The sequence below is a fragment of the Xenopus laevis genome, chromosome 2L (genome assembly GCF_017654675.1).
Source record: "Xenopus laevis strain J_2021 chromosome 2L, Xenopus_laevis_v10.1, whole genome shotgun sequence".
Classification (NCBI taxonomy): domain Eukaryota; kingdom Metazoa; phylum Chordata; class Amphibia; order Anura; family Pipidae; genus Xenopus; species Xenopus laevis.
In genome coordinates this window covers 182,821,860-182,839,506 of record NC_054373.1, presented here as the reverse complement: position 1 = coordinate 182,839,506, position 17,647 = coordinate 182,821,860, and the positions used below count along the sequence as shown (strand labels likewise).

Sequence of the window (17,647 nt, the reverse complement as noted above, 5' to 3'; positions counted from 1 at the left end):
ACTTGAATATAATTGTTTGGTTTTATTGTTTTATTGTTTTTATCCATCAACACCCCAAAGGCCAGAGGTCATTTTCCTCTCCTATTTTTGTGGCCAATTTTTGCCTAATTTTGTTTTTCTGGTGGCACTTCCATAGAACTTTCTCACATTTTCTCATGGTTATGTGAAAAGCTGCCAAGACAAAACCTTAGTAACTAGATAGCATTTAAAGTTTTACTTTAGGCGGAAAAGAACTGTAGAACACACATTGTGTGGCACCAAAAAAAAAGCAATGTGCTAGTACTTCCCTTTTAAGTTTATATTAAAGAACCAATATTTGTTTCCAAGAATAACAGTAAGCTGGAATTTAATTAAACCTGGAGACATTTGTTAAACAGAGACGGTTGCTGTGTGCAAGACAATAAAATAAGGCGGCAGACGACCAACAAATGGCTTATTCCGTCTCGTCCTGCCCCATCACTGATCTGATTCTTCGGTCTGCTCCAAAGTCGACCAGAACCAAATCAAAACTTGTTTTTCCACGCTTTATGATTTGTCTATGGGAAAGACATTTTCACAAACACGGGAAACACTCTTGATTTTTTTTTTTATGGCGACAAAATGTGAAAAGAAAGGAATGTTGTTCCCAATTTTTGAAAAACAAAACAAAACAAAGTTCAGTGGGGGAATATATTATCAGTCATAGCTTGAACAATTGGTGGGCTAGAGCCGACGGCCATTGTCCGTATGATCAGAAGACCAGGTAAGGGCTCACTGTGTCATGAAATGCTGAGGCCATGGTTCTTTTTAAATGCTGGGATTTTTTGAGACTTTTTTTTTAAATTCTGGGGCCACTGGGAGCTACTTGAAACTTTCTTTCAGGGAGTCACTTTATACATATACATATCAAAAACGGGGAATGATATTTATACCTAGGGGCAATGGGATATCTCCTCATCACACAAAGAGTACACTTTGGGTGTGCGTTATTTTGAAACAGTTGCCCATGTGGCCACATTAGTGAATGCAGAATGTCCTCCCAGATATCCAATGTCAATATGTTCACCAGTCAGTGAGATGATGGAGTTGCCTGATGCACATACAGAAAATAGAAACAACTGTTAGACAATAGAAAGTACTTTGATTACTATGTCATTACCCAAGGTGGCCCTTCTAGGGCTGCTCCTCTCATACATTAAGAAGAGAAATTTTCACACGCAATAGGTAGCAATCAGTAGCTTAAGAAAATGTAGCCGCGCCACCATAAAACAATATCAGGTATCTGTGTATCTGAGGCACAGGTAAAGGTTATCTTCACTCCGTCACTACAGAGAAGCAAATAACGTAGGCCATTGCCGGCTGTAAAGTTTGGATGATGGAGAATTATTAACTTCCTGTAGGGCAACGACTCACCACACCTGTCAGTTCTGTGCCACCACCATTATTTGACAAGTAGACAGAGTATGTGCTATGTGCTCATGTGTCAGAACTGTGGCTTTTATTGGCCAGACTTTAGAAGAGTTAGAGATTGAATAAATTCAGTAAACCAAGATCCCTAGGACTCAATCTTCTGAGTAGGATAGAGCAAGGGCCATAGTTTAAAAAGCAACTGGACATCAGTTAAAACAGGGCCCCTGAATAATGCAAGGGGCCACATGGAATGCTAAGCTTGAACTGTTATAGACAATGAGCAGAACCTCAGAAACAATATGGCAGCCTTGTAGTCAACCTGGGCACTTGGCAGGAGGCAACTGTAAAGTCAATGAATAAAGAACATTTTATAGGTAACCCAGCGTAAATGGAGAGAATACAGAGAGCCTTTCAGCCAGAAACACATCTGGGAAGTGCTGTAATTACAACTGTTTAATGACCCGTCGCTGGCAATGCCAACATTTCCACTTCAGAAATTGTAATAAGCAGTTGGAAATGGTCAATATAATGAGCTTCTGCGGGAAAGTGTGCCATTGCTCTCTCCCTGCCTTCCTATTTAATACTTCCCTGTAAAGTCACTTGTATTTTGTTAGAGCTGTGAGCAACTATTTTTTACCCTACAAGGGGTCCTAGCTAAGTGGAGGTGCCCACCTTGGTTCATACACAGATAAACAGTCCAGAAACATATTGCTCTGGATGCAAGACTCAATGGTCTCCAACAGCATGTGAAGCCCAGAATACCCTGGCCAATATAAAGAATTGGTTTTTAAAGGGGTGCTTCACCTTTAAGTTAACTATTAGTATGTCATATAATGGCTAATTCTAAGTAACTTTTCAAATTACTTATTATTTATTTTCATTATTTATTTTCTATAGTGTTTCAAGAATCTTTTTCCAAATCACTTCATTTTTTTCTGTTTTTTCCAGAAAAGCCTTCATTTTTCAGATTTTTGCTGAAAAGGACAGATTTTTAGGCTAATTAAAGCACAGACCACAGAAACTTTAAAATATGATAGGGACCCCTGCCATTGACTTTTGCACAACCTCGGCAGGCCTGAGATGGTGGATTTTCGGATTCAGTTTTTTTGCTGCATAGGCTTTAATAAATCTCGAAAAATTTGAGTTATTGCTCTTTTTTATTACTCATCTTTCTATTCAGGCCTCTCCTATTCATATTCCAGTCTCTTGTTCAAATCAGTGCATGGTTGCTAGGGGAATTTGGACTCTAGCAACCAGACTGCTGAAACTGCAAACTGAAGAGCTGCTGAATAAAAAGCTAAATAACTCAAAAATGACCAATAAAAACAAATTAAAACCAATTGCAAATTGTCTCATAATATCACTCTCTACATCATACTAACAGTTAACTCAAAGATGAGCAACCCCTTTAAAAAAAGTATAGGGTAAATCGATGTATTTATTGGATGAAAACGAGTGAAATATGGTTTTGTGTCTTTACAGGAGAAAATGTTACAATGGGAACATGTTTTGTATCCTCAACTAAAATGAAAGATTTTGGAATGTGAAGGTGACGCCTAGAGATGAGAGAACAATTCACGTTATTTTTGACTGGAATTGCAGTGTATGTGCTTCTCTACTGGGAACCCTCAACCTCTTCTGGGACTCTACCTCAAATGTACACAGGTATATGCATGAATAATTATTTGATGGATATAGACCAGGGGTCCCCAAGTTTTTTTTTACCTGTGAGCAACAGTCACATGTTAAAAGAGTTGGGGAGCAACAAAAGCATGAAAAAAGTCCACGGGGTGCCAAATATGGGCTGTGATTGGCTATTTGGTAGCTCCAATGTGGATTGGCAGCCTACAGGAGACTCTGTTTGCCAGTACCCCAGCTATGCAACTAAAACTTGCCTCTAAGCCTGGAATTCAAAAATAAGTATCTGCCTTGAGGCCACTGGGAACGACATCCAATCGACCTTCTGTGCAACATTATACCCACTCTCTGTACCAGTGATCCCAAACCAGTAACATGTACTCACCAACATGAGTAACATGTTACTGGTTGATTCAAACACTGGCTAAATTGGCTGTATAGTTTCAAAAAGAACCGAAACCAAGATATCAGTTGGTGTATCACAATTTTTTTTAAATTTTTTAAATTTGTTCACTATTTCAGCTCTGGCGAAATTCCCATAATTTGGTTATAGTGTTTTGGGCAAAATGAGAAGCCCTGAATATTTTACTACACATCAATAATTCTGGGAAAGTCAATGAAATGTCATTTTAGCAACATTTCACAAATTCTACTGAAATTTGTTGACGCTTTATAAATAGACATTTACAGCACTGACATACACTATCAAGCTGGGACTAATTATAAGAAAAACATTAAAATCAGCAGAAGGCACTACAATAAGATCCCAGTCAGATAAACAAACCAATCAACTCTTAGTAAAGTGTAGACATCAAGTTTACATTTACAAAATTTTAAATATTCTTCTTTTTCTCTTGAGTGGGAAATACTGTGGAACGTTCCTCGTGATCTTTCTTTTTCAGGTATATATCAGTTCTCTCTTACATTCTCCTGAGCGTGAAGATGCAATACAAAATGTTCTTGTACTGTGTGAGGTTGCCATAGACTTTTATGTTAAAGGAACTTGAGATTTGTGCTTTACTTTATATATTTAATGGGAGCACATACCGTATATACTCGAGTATAAGCCGACCCGAGTATAAGCCGAGGTACCTAATTTTACCTACGAAAACTGGGAAAACTTATTGACTCTAGTATAAGCCTAGACACAACTACAGCCCTGTCTCCCAGCAGCGCACATTCTGCCAAAGCGACCCCCCCAGCGATCAACCGGACTTCTTTACAAAGTTAATGGTGACAGAGAATTGCGAAATGGATTACTGTGTACTGTGTCCCACTACCATGTGCAGAGGGCGCTGTGTGATATTGCCATCACTGTTATTCTTTCATATAACCAACAGAGGGCGCTGTGTGATATTGCAGTCACTGTTATTCTTTCATATAACTAACAGAGGGCGCTGTGTGATATTGCAGTCACTGTTATTCTTTCATATAACCAACAGAGGGCGCTGTGTGATATTGCAGTCACTGTTATTCTTTCATATAACCAACAGAGGGCGCACTGTTATTCTTTCATATAACCAACAGAGGGCACTGTGTGATATTGCAGTCACTGTTATTCTTCCATATAACCAACAGAGGGCGCTGTGTGATATTGCAGTCACTGTTATTCTTTCATATAACCAACAGAGGGCACTGTGTGATATTGCAGTCACTGTTATTCTTCCATATAACCAACAGAGGGCACTGTGTGATATTGCAGTCACTGTTATTCTTCCATATAACCAACAGATGGCGCTGTGTGATATTGCAGTCACTGTTATTCTTTCATATAACAAACAGATGGCGCTGTGTGATATTGCAGTCACTGTTATTCTTTCATATAACCAACAGAGGGCGCTGTGTGATATTGCAGTCACTGTTATTCTTTCATATATATATTCATATATATATATTGCCTTAACTTCGGCAATCCTAAATCCTAAAAGAAGAAAAAGAAATGTATTGAAGAAAACATTTTCAGTTGTTGAGGTTATTTCACTGGTAGTGGAACAAAAACAACTTTAATTCAAAATACGGCATCTCAGACCCACCAAGGTAGCATATAAGTCAATGGCAGAGGTCCCTATCCTATTTGGAAATTCCTGTGGTCTGCGTTGGCAATACCCAAAAAATCTGACTATTTTGGGCTCTTTGGGCAAAAAATCCAGCAATTTGGCAAAATAATCCGTAAAAATCGCACGATTCAGATTTTCGACCTGATTAAATCATGCTTTTTTAATCATAAATAAGGTCAATCGGGGATTCTAGTTTGGTCTTTTTTTCATAAAATAAGGCCCCCCGTGATGACAAATGGAGCAATTGATAGTTTTGGCTGATGAACTAAAGTTACCTTTGTCTTTATGTTTGTGTCACTGAGTTTTCTACCAACAACTGATAAACTGAGGGCCCCACACCTCTGGCCTGATGCCTGTGGCTGGCAACAACAACATTCATGTCTCTGGTCCAGTTCATCAGAACAGAGCAGTGACTTTGTGCCTCATAATAAAATTCAGCAGAAAATAGGCGTCCCATGTCCATCATGAATATAAGGGGGCCTATTTATTAAAAAATTAAAGAAATCGGTGCGCAATGCCAATAATTGTACCATTATTAATCAAAAGAAAAAGTATCCAAAACAATTGATAAAGTGAGAGATTACTCACAGTTCACCCCAGTCCACGGGCGCAAGAATCCAAAACAGCAAAAAGTTCTCTCCAAAAGTAAAGACCAAAATTATGATAAAAATCTAATCATTTATTAGGACATACAGATGACCGCCTAACGCGTTTCGTGCCAACTGGGGAACTTACTCATAGGCTAATGAGCACACCCCCAAACATCTCTTTTAAAGGGGTTGTGTCCAATCACAAACAGTGTATACTTCAAACAATTAGAATTAAAAGACAATTAGCAGCACAGGTGTCTCTATACATACAAAGCTAATCCAATCACACCAGTGAGAATGACAATACCATTTAAAACCTCTATATACATGTGAAAGTTGTTCATGCAGAATACGCAATCAAAATATATCTATTTAACATAGTATATGACGAAAATAGTAAGGAAAAGGAGAAAGAAAAGAAAAAAATAGAAATAACATATATTAATAAGGAAAAATAAATAAAAACAAAAATATGAATATCCGATTTTAAGTGTTTTTTTCTTTTCCCTTTCATTTCTTTTCTTTATTTATATATCACTTTGTTGTATGTTAGAGGAAAGTACTTAAGGAAAGTAGGAACTTCAACACAATTTTTAGCTCACAAATATTAGATGATGTTTAACTATAAGAATCCTTAAGGATCATGTGATAATTCGTATATTTCTCAGCCAAGAATGGATTTTTTTGTAAATCATGTTTAATGCCCACATACCTAGCATCGAGATTATTATTTAGACCAAGTCATTTAAAGAAACATGTGACAAAGTCACTGTTGAGACCAAGGGGTTTTCTTTGGAAAATCGAATTGGTCTCTGAATGAAGCAATTTTGGAATAATATCTCCACTGCACTTGTTATCCTATCTATACCTATAGCTATCAATTTGGTGGCATCCCCACCATTGCATTCCCTGAAATGTTTTGCTATATTCGAGTCGACTGGTGAGCACAACTTTCCCTTGTTTGTTATAGTTATACAGGAGCAGTGACCAGCTCCATGTTGTAGCTCCCACCCTTCCCAGCTATAGTCAGGTGATCCCACTGGTGGCCAATAAAAGGGCAGCCAAGTTTGGGAGTTTTACTTTGAAAGCAGCAAGTAAGTTGCAAGTAAAAACTCCAAATTTCCTTTTTTTAATATCTAGAACACGTTCTCCCATCCGATTTTTGACCCCTCACCTTCTTTTTCACCCTTCAAAAATCAGGTGAGAGAACATGTTCTAGATATTAAAAAAAGGAAATTTGGAGTTTTTACTTGCAACTTACTTGCTGCTTTCAAAGTAAAACTCCCAAACTTGGCTGCCCTTTTATTAGACACCAGTGGGATCACCTGACTATAGTTGGGAGGGGTGGGAGCTACAACATGGAGCTGGTCACTGCTCCTGTATAAACTATAACAAACAAGGGAAAGTTGTGCTCACCACTAATTTTTAAAAACATTAGCAAGTAAAACTTAGTCCCTTTGTAAAATGTATAATGAAACAATAGAATTCTTAATGAAACAGATGAAAATTGAGCATAGGACTGGCCAGATATGGGATGACTGTGACGTAGTTGTTCAGCTTAAATATATTGCAATATATGGACAAACAATCCCTGTTTTGTTTAAAGGGTAAGGCATTTTTCAGTAGCAGTAGCACAAAATGTCTCTGTCTTAAATATATTGATAATGGGTTGAGTGCAGAGGACTCTTGTATTTGTCTATATGTATTTTGTGGTCACAGCCTCATTGATCCTAATGTTTTTAAAAATTATTGGTGAGCAAAACTTTCCCTTGTTTGTTAGAGATCATCTATACTCAAGATGCTGGCACTGTCTGGCCCTGGACCCACAGTTTATGGATACACGTGCGAAAGATACTCGTGGAAGAGATCTCTTGTGACATAACTCAGTACTGTTAATTGCACAAATAATTGCCCTGAAACCTTAAACGAATCAAGGCAAGGGCTCAACTTCTTTTCCATACCTTATTAGGTGTTATGGTACCTGTAGCAAATAATATACAACCTACCATTAAAGGGGAACTAAATGCAGAAAAAAGTTCATTCATTTTGATACTACAGAGTAAAATATGGCACTTTGCAATTAAAAATGTCATCATTTTAAAATTCTCACAAGTGAAGGAAGTGGGAGGCCAGTGCATTAAACCAGTTCTCTATCTCTTGCCAACCTGCTATTGATTAGACACATGATTGCACCATAATGAGTTTCCATAACCTGAGTTCCAAGAATTACACCATGTTGTATCTCTTAAAACATTCCAATACTGCATCATTATATTTTATATCCACAGCTCTGACATATTTACACAGTCCATTACAGAGATTATACATCATTTTATCATATCCCCAGTGGAGGTTTAAGTTCCCTTTTTTCCTATAGTATTCACACAAACACACAAGGTCAACCTGCCTGTATTTTGAAGCGTGGGAGGAAACAAGAGTAACTGGTGGAAAGCTCATTGGCATGGGGAGAACATGCAAACTCTTGTAGCTAGTGCCCTAGATAGGATCTAACCAAAGGCATCCATGTTAATCACCATTCCACTTGGTCTTGGCTCTGCCTTCTGAAGAATGGGGCAGAAGAGAATCCTAATGAGCCCTTGTCAGCTTGATATGGCATAGCTCTTCCAATAGCTTCTAGATTCACGTTCTAGGCTCTTTCAATAACTTCTAGGTTCAAGTTCTTCTTTTGACAAACCCTCAACTTCCTCTGGCCAAAGGTAATGTTTTGGTGAACTGAATTTTGTGAAGATTTTCCTTCTTTAACCACTATTCCATCTTTGGTCAGGGTGGTAGTGGGACTTTTCTGTCTAACGGGTGTCAGATGATCGGTCAAAGGCATTGTCCAATTTTGTGTCTATATGAATGGTGTGTGCCATGAGGGGGACAGTTTTAATAGACCATCATAGGTTTTAGGAGATGACACCTCTGTCCCAACCAAACATTTCTTGTGTTGATGCTCTGTCTCAGAGGACGGATGGGGAATTTGCAATTCTGGCAAGTTGCAAATTATTTATATCAAATTCATTTTGTCCATCTCTATAAGTGGCTAAATGAAACTGTATATATCTTTTGGCACATCATCACTGGTTGCAAACCCTAGGTTGGTCTTAGTTGTACTATGGTGTGATCGCAAATTTTCATGTGTGTCATTCTATTGTCCAAAATGCAAATAATATTAGCAACACTTTTGTTTGCATTTTATTCCTTTGTTCTATATATGGAAATTTAATAAATGGCATCGGCATCAGAAAGTGGATTCTGCAAAACCCTGGTTGGAAACCATTGAGCCCAAAATATCTCAATATTCAAATTTATTCTTCCTGCTCATAAAAACAAATATATATTTACAAAAGGAAAGGGTGATGAATAGATAAGGAACATATTGGAGTTTTATAGAGAAATAATAATTAAAAACATGACCCATATGAAAAGCTGAAAGTAAGAACAGGCCGGCAGATAACTGTTGCTTCAACCTCACGTGTTAAGAATTTGAAACTATAAAGGGGAAGTTATATTTAATGTTCTATTTTTATATCTTTATCTATAATGGTTTTCTTTTGTTATGAACATAATAATCACATGCAACTGGGAACTAGGAACAGCCTGTATGACAGATAGGGAAGGGCGATGGAAGGCTGGGGCCCCAATAAAAGGGCTTAAAAAAAAAAGAATTAAAAAAATATATAATTCAGGGATGTCCTGTTGTTGAAGTACATCTTCTAATAGTCAAAACAACCAGAGGGCCTCACATCCTGTAGATACTTTGTACAATACATTTATAAAACATATATATATAATTTTATTAAACACAACACTATATAGTTATGGGATCTGTTATCCGGAAACCCATTATCCAGAAAGCTCCAAATTACGGAAAGGCCATCTCCAATAGACTTCATTATAATGAAATGAACAAAATTTTAAAAATTGATTTCTTTTTTCTCTGTAATAATAAAACAGTAGCTTGTAAGATATAATTAATCCTTATTGGAAGCAAAACCAGCCTCTTTGGTTTATTTCATGTTTAAATGATTTAAGTATGAAGATCCAAATTACAGAAAGATCCCTTATCTGGACAACCCCCCAATCCCAAGCATTCTGGATAACAGATCCCAAACCTGTATATATACTGTAAATCTATCTGTTGTCTCCTGAAGGTAGCCATTTGAAGCCCACAAGCTGCCCAGAGTCTGCTCATGATGAATATGTCACTGTCGAATTCAGGCAGCTCTGTATTCATGAGATTCTTTGCACAAACACATTCACCTCCAAATGGCAGCATCTACTAAAATAATTCTTTGTTGGTTGGAATGCATCCCTTCGCCATTATATCATTCCAAATTGTCATTTTCTATTTCAGGAACATTCCACTAAAGAAACGATCCAACAGCCAATGGCGAATAAGACACGGGTGTCAGAACTTTTTCTACTTGGCTTTCCAGGACTCAATGAGACTTTTGATGTCCCCATCTCCATTGGCTTGTTTCTTGCTTACATCATCTCTCTCTTTGCAAACGCTACAGTGATACTTCTAATTGCTTTTAATCGCCACTTGAATCAGCCGATGTACAAGATAATGGTGAACCTCGCTGTGTCCGACCTGCTGTTTGACACAATAACCCTGCCCAAAATTATTGCAAAGTACTGGTTCGGTGCTGGATCTATTCCCTACTGTGTGTGCATCTTGCAACTTTTCTGCGTACATTTTCTCGGAAGCTTTGACGCCTACATCATTATGTTAATGGCTTTGGATCGTTATATAGCCATTTGCTACCCTCTGAGATACGTTTGCATAATGACCAACAGAACCACCTGCATTCTCTGCTGCTTCTTCTGGATCTTTGCTGGAGCCATCGGTGCAGTAATAGCCATCCTGGATTCTACAGTTCCCATCTGCAACAAAAACAAAATAAAAGGCTGTTTCTGCACCAATACGGCCCTCACTGCATTATCGTGCATGGACGTTACCTTCGTGAAACGACTGGCGTTTGGCCTGGCCATGTTCGTTCTCCTGTTGCCTTTCACTTTTATTATATTCTCCTACGTTGCCATCATCAAGGCCATCTGCTCACGGGACCATTTTGAAAACTGGCGCAAAACGTTTTATACCTGCGCCACGCACCTCCTGGTTATTGGTTTATTTTTTATTCCCAGGATATTTGTGTATGTTTCTAATCAGTTTCAGTTAATTCTGGAGGAGGATTTGAATGTTCTGCTTCTTTGCTTGTATACGTTCGTTCCGCACATGGCAAATCCCGTGATATACTGTCTGAGGACTAAGGAAATCCGAAAAACCATTGGGAGGTTCTTCCGGAAGATCATTAGCAAAGTAAAAAATCCTATCTCAGTAAGTGTCATTATCAACTAAATGGTTTGATTATTTGGGCTCCAAACATAGTAGATTGTTGCACAAAATGAAGGCAGTCAACATTGTAGCCACGAGACAAGGCTTTTGCCACCGAAATCTGGTTGGAAATCCATATGATGCATCGATGTGGTCCTTTGCCATTTGACCTCCGCAGGGTGCCAAAAACATAAGCCAAGATCTTACAATGTATAACCAGCTTTACTCATATTATGTCAACTAAATGTTTAGATTATTTGGTTTTATAACTCAGTAGATTGTTGAACAAAATAACAAGAGACAAGGCGTTTGTGACTGGTTGGAAATCCATATGGTGTGTTGATGTGGTCCTTCCCCAATGGGTCTCTTTAGGGTGCCTTTGTGAGTCAAGCATTAGCCATGATCTTACAACAAATGGCCGCCTTTACTCATATTATGGGCCACATTTACTAAGGTGTGACTTTTCTCCTGTTCTCACTACAACAAAGTGCACCTTCGTTCTCCAGGTGTATTTTCACAACACTTCTAAAAATCGTAAGTACATTTTTTCAAGTGAAATGTGGTGGTTTTTTTTACTGGTTTAAGTTGTCTGTGAAAATGCCAGTATATTTTCTCCATACTATTGCAGTGGGGAAAATTCTCTAGAGAATTTTCCCCATGAAAAATGAATTTTGGAGAATCAGCTGAGAGAGTGCGATGTAGATAAAGAGATTCAACAGTGGCTGCTCTTTAAAATGCTAGTTCGCCAGCCTCAACCTGGAGAGTTTCGCTTATGACAATTCGTTCTTGTGCTCATAGTAAATTGGAGAATATTTACCAGAGAAGAGTTGTAAATTACGCCAATGCAAAGAGAATTTTCAGTACTGCAAATTCTCCAAAACTTGATGTATTCTCCTTTGAGGGGAAACGTCATTTTTGGTGAAATTACACCAAATTTTCACTTTCACCCTTTCATAAATATGCCCATTAGTATCTGAGAGTTCAATTTTGATTGAGTTGGTTGCACCAGGAAATCATGTATTGAGGTTACATATCACTGTAGCATGAAACATCGAACAAACATTCAACAAACTGATAGGGCATTTCCATAGTACTTGGTATCCTGATCCAATACTTTTAGGGCAGAGTATCTGGGCAATAATAACAGTAGCCTGCCAACCCCATCAAACATAGTAGCCTGCCACCCCATCAAACAAAATAGCCTGCCAATCCCATCAAACATAGTAACCTGCCACCCCATCAAACACAATAGCCTTCCAACCCCATTAAACATAGTAGCCTGCCACCCCATCAAACGCAATAGCCTACCAACCCAATCAAACATAGTAGCCTGCCACCCCATCAAACACAATAGCCTCCCAACCCCATCACACACAATAGCCTGCCATCCCATCAAACATAGTAGCCTGCCACCCCATCAAACAAAATAGCCTGCCAACCCATCAAACATAGTAGCCTGCCACCCCATCTAACACAATAGCCTGCCAATCCCATCAAACATAGTAGCCTGCCACCCCATCAGATAAAATAGCCTACCAACCCCATCAAACATAGTAGCCCGCCACCCCATCAAACACAATAGCCTACCAACCTCATCAAACATAGTAGCCTGCCACCCCATCAAACACAATAGCCTTCCAACCGCATTAAACATAGTAGCCTGCCACCCCATCAAACACAATAGCCTACCAACCCAATCAAACATAGTAGCCTGCCACCCCATCAAACAAAATAGCCTGCCAACCCATCAAACATAGTAGCCCCCCACCCCATCAAACAAAATAGCCTGCCAATCCCATCAAACATAGTAGCCTGCCACCCCATCAAACACAATAGCCTGCCAACCTCATCAAACATAGTAGCCTGCCACCCCATCAAATAAAATAGCCTACCAACCTCATCAAACATAGTAGCCTGCCACCCCATCAAACACAATAGCCTGCCAATTCCATCAAACATAGTAGTAGGCTAACCCCATCATGGCAGTCAATATAACTACACAGTTCAGGAACTTCTTCTTAGGAAGAGATGAACTAATTTCAGACGGAGAAGGCACAGTCGTACTGACCCTATGATGAGGCGGTTGTAAATGTCCATCTGTGATTGACAGTTTTTAGTCTGTACACATGGATAGCCATAAACAGTTGTTTAACCTTTAAAACAGTTGTTCAACTTTAATTTAACTTTTAGTATGATGTAGAGAGGGATATTTTGAGACAATTTGCAATTGGTTTTCATTTTTTTTATTATTTGTTGTTTTTGAGTTATTTAGCTTTTGATTCAGCAGCTCTCCAGGCTGCTATTTTGGCAACCTGGTTTCTAGGGTCCAAATTCCCTTAGCAACCATGCATTGATTTGAATAAGAGACAGGAATATGAATAGGAGAGGCCTGAATAGAAAGATGAGTAATAAAAAGTAACAATAACAATACATTTGTAGCCTTACAGAGCATTTGTTTTTAGATGGGGTCAGTGATCCCCTATTGAAAGCTGGAGACTCAGAAGAAGAAGGCAAATAATTCAAAAGCTATAAAAAAATAAATAATGAACACTCATTTAAAAGTTAAAAGAACTGGCCATTCTATAACCTACTAAAAGTTAACTGAAAGGTAAACCACCCCGTTAATTGTAATTATAATCTTCATATTTAATAAAGCTTAGGTCACCTAATCCCCTACAGCCATGTATGCAAAATGTTCCTAATTTATCATAATTTCTTTGTAGTTAAAGGGCACCTGTTGGGCAAAACTATTTTCCACAACCAAAGGTATTGTCTGCACTCCGGTTGGGGGTAACAGTAGTTTTTTTAAAAAAAAATTGCCCCCTGCCAGCGCTAGGACACCGGGAGGGAGGTCCCAGTTTGAGCAGCCATGTTGTGGAGAGCGCATGCATATAATGCGCAATTTAAAAAAAAACTACTGTTGCCTCCAACTGGAGTGCAGGCATTACCTTTGGTTGGGGAAAATATTTTCACCCAACAGGTGCCCTTTAAGGGTCAGGGCACACAGGCAAATTCGGGGAGATTAGTTGCCCAGCGACAAATCTCCTCTTCTTCGGGTGACTAATCTCCCTGAACTGCCTTCCGCTGGCTATAATGAAAATTGACGGCGGGAAAGCACTCGGTGCAATTTGTTTTCCAAAGTCACCCGAAGTTTCCTCGTGAGGCAACTTCGGAAAATGAATCGCTCCAAGTGCCTTTCAATCGGCAGAAGGCAGTTTGGGGAGATTAGTCGCCCGAAGAAGAGGAGATTTGTAGCCGGGCGACTAATCTCCCCAAATCTGCCTGTGTGCCCTGATCCTAAGACTTATATACAGGACACAGTCATTAGCAGCAGCCAAATGAAACAAACAAGCATTAATACCGTTAATAAGGCGTTATCAGTACGGCCGTATGTACGCACCATTAACTTCTCAGATACACACAGAACAATGTTGTACTTTTGTTTATCTGTCTCCCAGCAAACACATGTGCTATTTACCAACCTGTTGTATTGCGGCTATTTCCCCGATTACCTTGTGTACATACTGCATAAAGTGCATTTAATGCAGGAAATAAAGATATATTTATCTGCTCGTGTTATTTCTCTTTCATCAGTCATTGATCTCATTAAAGGGACACTATCACCATTTATTAGCCTTTTCTTTGTGTAATGAGCCAGGGTACAAATAAGACTTTATTTAGGTCTCTACTGAAAAGCAATTTCCAGTTGTGTAGACTAGTACATGCTGATTGCTTGCCGTGGGTTGTGTGAAGGGATCGCACTTTGCTCATGTTACGCCCCCCCCCCCCATGGTCCATAAACAATAGAAGAGAGCTGTGGGCAGGATGGGGCAGCAAACAATAATAATACAAATTGGGGTTGAAGATGGCAGGAGTGGGGCAGCAGGCAGAAGTCGAGACATTATCAATCCAACATTGATTCCTAAATGCACCTGCTACAGGTAAGTTACAGTCACAATGCTTTAAAGGAAAACTATACCCCCAAAATGAATACTTAAGCAACAGATAGTTTATATCAAATTGAATGACATATTAAAGAATCTTACCAAACTGGAATATATATTTACATAAATATTGCCCTTTTACATCTCTTGCCTTGAACCCCCATTTCGTGACTCTATCTGTGCTGTCTCAGAGATCACCTGACCAGAAATACTACAACACTAACTGTAACAGGAAGAAGTGAGGAAGCAAAAGGCAGAACTCTGTCTGTTAATTGGCTCATGTGACCTTACATGTGGTTTGTATGTGTACACAGTGAATCTTACGATCTCAGGGGGCGGCCCTTATTTTTTAAAATGGCAATTTTCTATTTATGATTACCCAATGGCACATACTACTAAAAAAGTATATTATTATGATAATGGTTCATTTACATGAAGCAGGGTTTTACACATGAGCTGTTTTACTCAGTATCTTTTAATAGAGACCTACATTGTTTGGGGGGTATAGTTTTCCTTTAAAGCGCTTTTCGTATGTTCTAGAATGGCTAATTCTAAGCAACTTTTCAATTGGTCTTCATTATTTATTTATTATATTTAAATTATTTGCCTTCTGATTCTTTCCAGCTTTCAAATGGGGGTCACTGACCCCATCTAAAAAAACAAATGCTCTGTAAGGCTACAAATGTATTGTTATTAGGGATGCACCAAATCTACTTTTTGGGATTCGGCCAAATCCCTGAATCCGTTCTGAAAGATTCGGGACAATACCGAACCAAATCCTTATTTGCTCATGCAAATTAGGGGCGGGAAAGGAAATTTTTTTTAACAAATTTTTTACTTCCTTGTTTTGTGACAAAAAGTCACGTGATTTTCCTTCCCACACCTAATTTACATATGCAAATTAGGATTCACTTTGGCCATGCTCAAAGATTCGGCCGAATCCCTAACCAAATCCTGGATTCGGTGCATCCCTAATTGTTATTACAACTTTCTATGTCTCATCGTTATATTCAGACAATTTCCACAAGAGATTGCTGTATTCCTCAAAAACCACGGGTGTCAAAACTTGGATATATAAATAAGGGCTATAGCCGAAATACCTCTAGCACCACTTAAGTTACAAACTTTTAAACTGGTTAAATATTAACTCCTGATGGTGGTGCATGAATTTTTATTCACACGCGGTTATATTCGAACATAGCAAGTTCACTAAAAATATCATAATTTATTTTGAAATACTGCACTATATATATATTTTATCTGTTTTATTCCCCCTCAAAACCTTGTGGTTTTTGAGGAATACAGCAATCTCTTGTGGAAATTGTCTTTTTTTTGAGGGTGGAAGAGAGCCCTGCTTTCTATTCAGGCCTGTCCTATCCCTATTCCAATCTCTTATTCAAATCACTGAATGGTTGCTAGGGGAATTTAAACCCTAGTAACCAGATGGCTGAAATTGCAAACTGGAACCAATAGCAAATTGTCTCAGAATAAACCTCTCTACATCATACTAACAGTTAATGTAAAGCTGAACGACCCTTTAAAGGGGTTGTTCACCTTTGAGATTACTTTTAGTATGACGTAGAGAGGGATATTCTGAAACAATTTGTAATCGGTTTTCATTTTTTATTATTGAAGGTTTTTGACTTATTTAGTTTTTTATTTAATGGCTCTTCAATTTGCATCTTAAGCAATCTGGTAACTAGGGTCCAAATGCCCCTAGCAACCATGCATTTATTTGAATAAGAGACTGGAATATGAATAGGAGAGGCCTGAATAGAAAGATGAGGAATAAAAAGTAGCAATAATAATACATTTGTAGCCTTACAGAGCATTTGTTTTTTGGAAGGGAGTCAGAGACGTCCATTTGAAAGCTGCAAAGAGTCAGAGGAAAAAGGCAAATATCTATAAAACTAACTGGTTTTAGAGAAAATTAGTTTAACTGTGGTTATAAAAACATCTAAAATGAGTATGTTAATAAATGGGCATCCCCATGTCGGATGGTTTGTACAGCAGAACTAGGAGGCGGAGCCAGTAGAAATGAATGCTGCTACAGTGCCCCTTAGTGGATGTGTTGCTAATTACCAAAATGTCCCAAATACAAAACTTCCAGAACTTTTATTTTCTGGAATGCTGATAATGTGAAAAAGATATGACAACGCACACAGATTTATTTAATAACACAGGTTTAAATATAAAAAATGCCTGCCCATTGAGCTCAAACCTTTTGTGTCAATAAAAGCTGCCTGACTTCTAGCTGATCAGGGGAAGGCAAACATATAAAATCTGAAGCCTGATAGGGGTAAAAAAAATTCCTTCCTGACCCCAAGAGGCAATTGGATCAGTCCTGGGCTCAACTTACTAATGGGTTATTTTTGGTTTCCCTGTATTCTCTCACTTGCGGATAAGCCATTCCTGTTACTAGAGCTCTTGCCCGGGAATTAGATCAGTCTCCTGGAATTAGAAGATCCAATGGTTCCCAAATGCTTCTCCTGGCCTGTGAAAGCCGCTGACCTGTTCTACCAAAAACATGTCCGGCCCTACACACAGTTCTGTAGTCACAACCTGTCTCAGCTCTTGATGTTAAACACTCTTGGTATGAATACGAGCGCACAGGCATAAAGAGTGAATGGTGCAACTTGCTCATTATTTGCATGAGTGTGATGTCACAAGTGTGTTATGTGCAAT

General features: G+C 38.6%; 1 protein-coding gene across 1 annotated transcript; it reads left to right on the top strand.

Moving 5' to 3' along the window:
* Positions 1-2,777: 2,777 nt before the first annotated feature.
* Positions 2,778-11,223, top strand: LOC108705147 (olfactory receptor 1). Its single transcript, XM_018241947.2, has 2 exons — positions 2,778-3,054; positions 10,035-11,223. The coding sequence occupies exons 1-2, from the start codon at positions 2,995-2,997 to the stop codon at positions 11,040-11,042; spliced, it is 1,068 nt and encodes a 355-aa protein (XP_018097436.2). The 5' UTR covers positions 2,778-2,994; the 3' UTR covers positions 11,043-11,223.
* Positions 11,224-17,647: the final 6,424 nt, after the last annotated feature.

Bases quoted from the DNA above. Each gene is read 5' to 3' on its own strand.
- LOC108705147 (XM_018241947.2), top strand. From the start codon at position 2,995: ATGTGCTTCTCTACTGGGAACCCTCAACCTCTTCTGGGACTCTACCTC. The intron at 3,055-10,034 runs GTATATGCATGA...TTTCTATTTCAG, and splicing joins TCTACCTCAAATGTACACAG to GAACATTCCACTAAAGAAAC.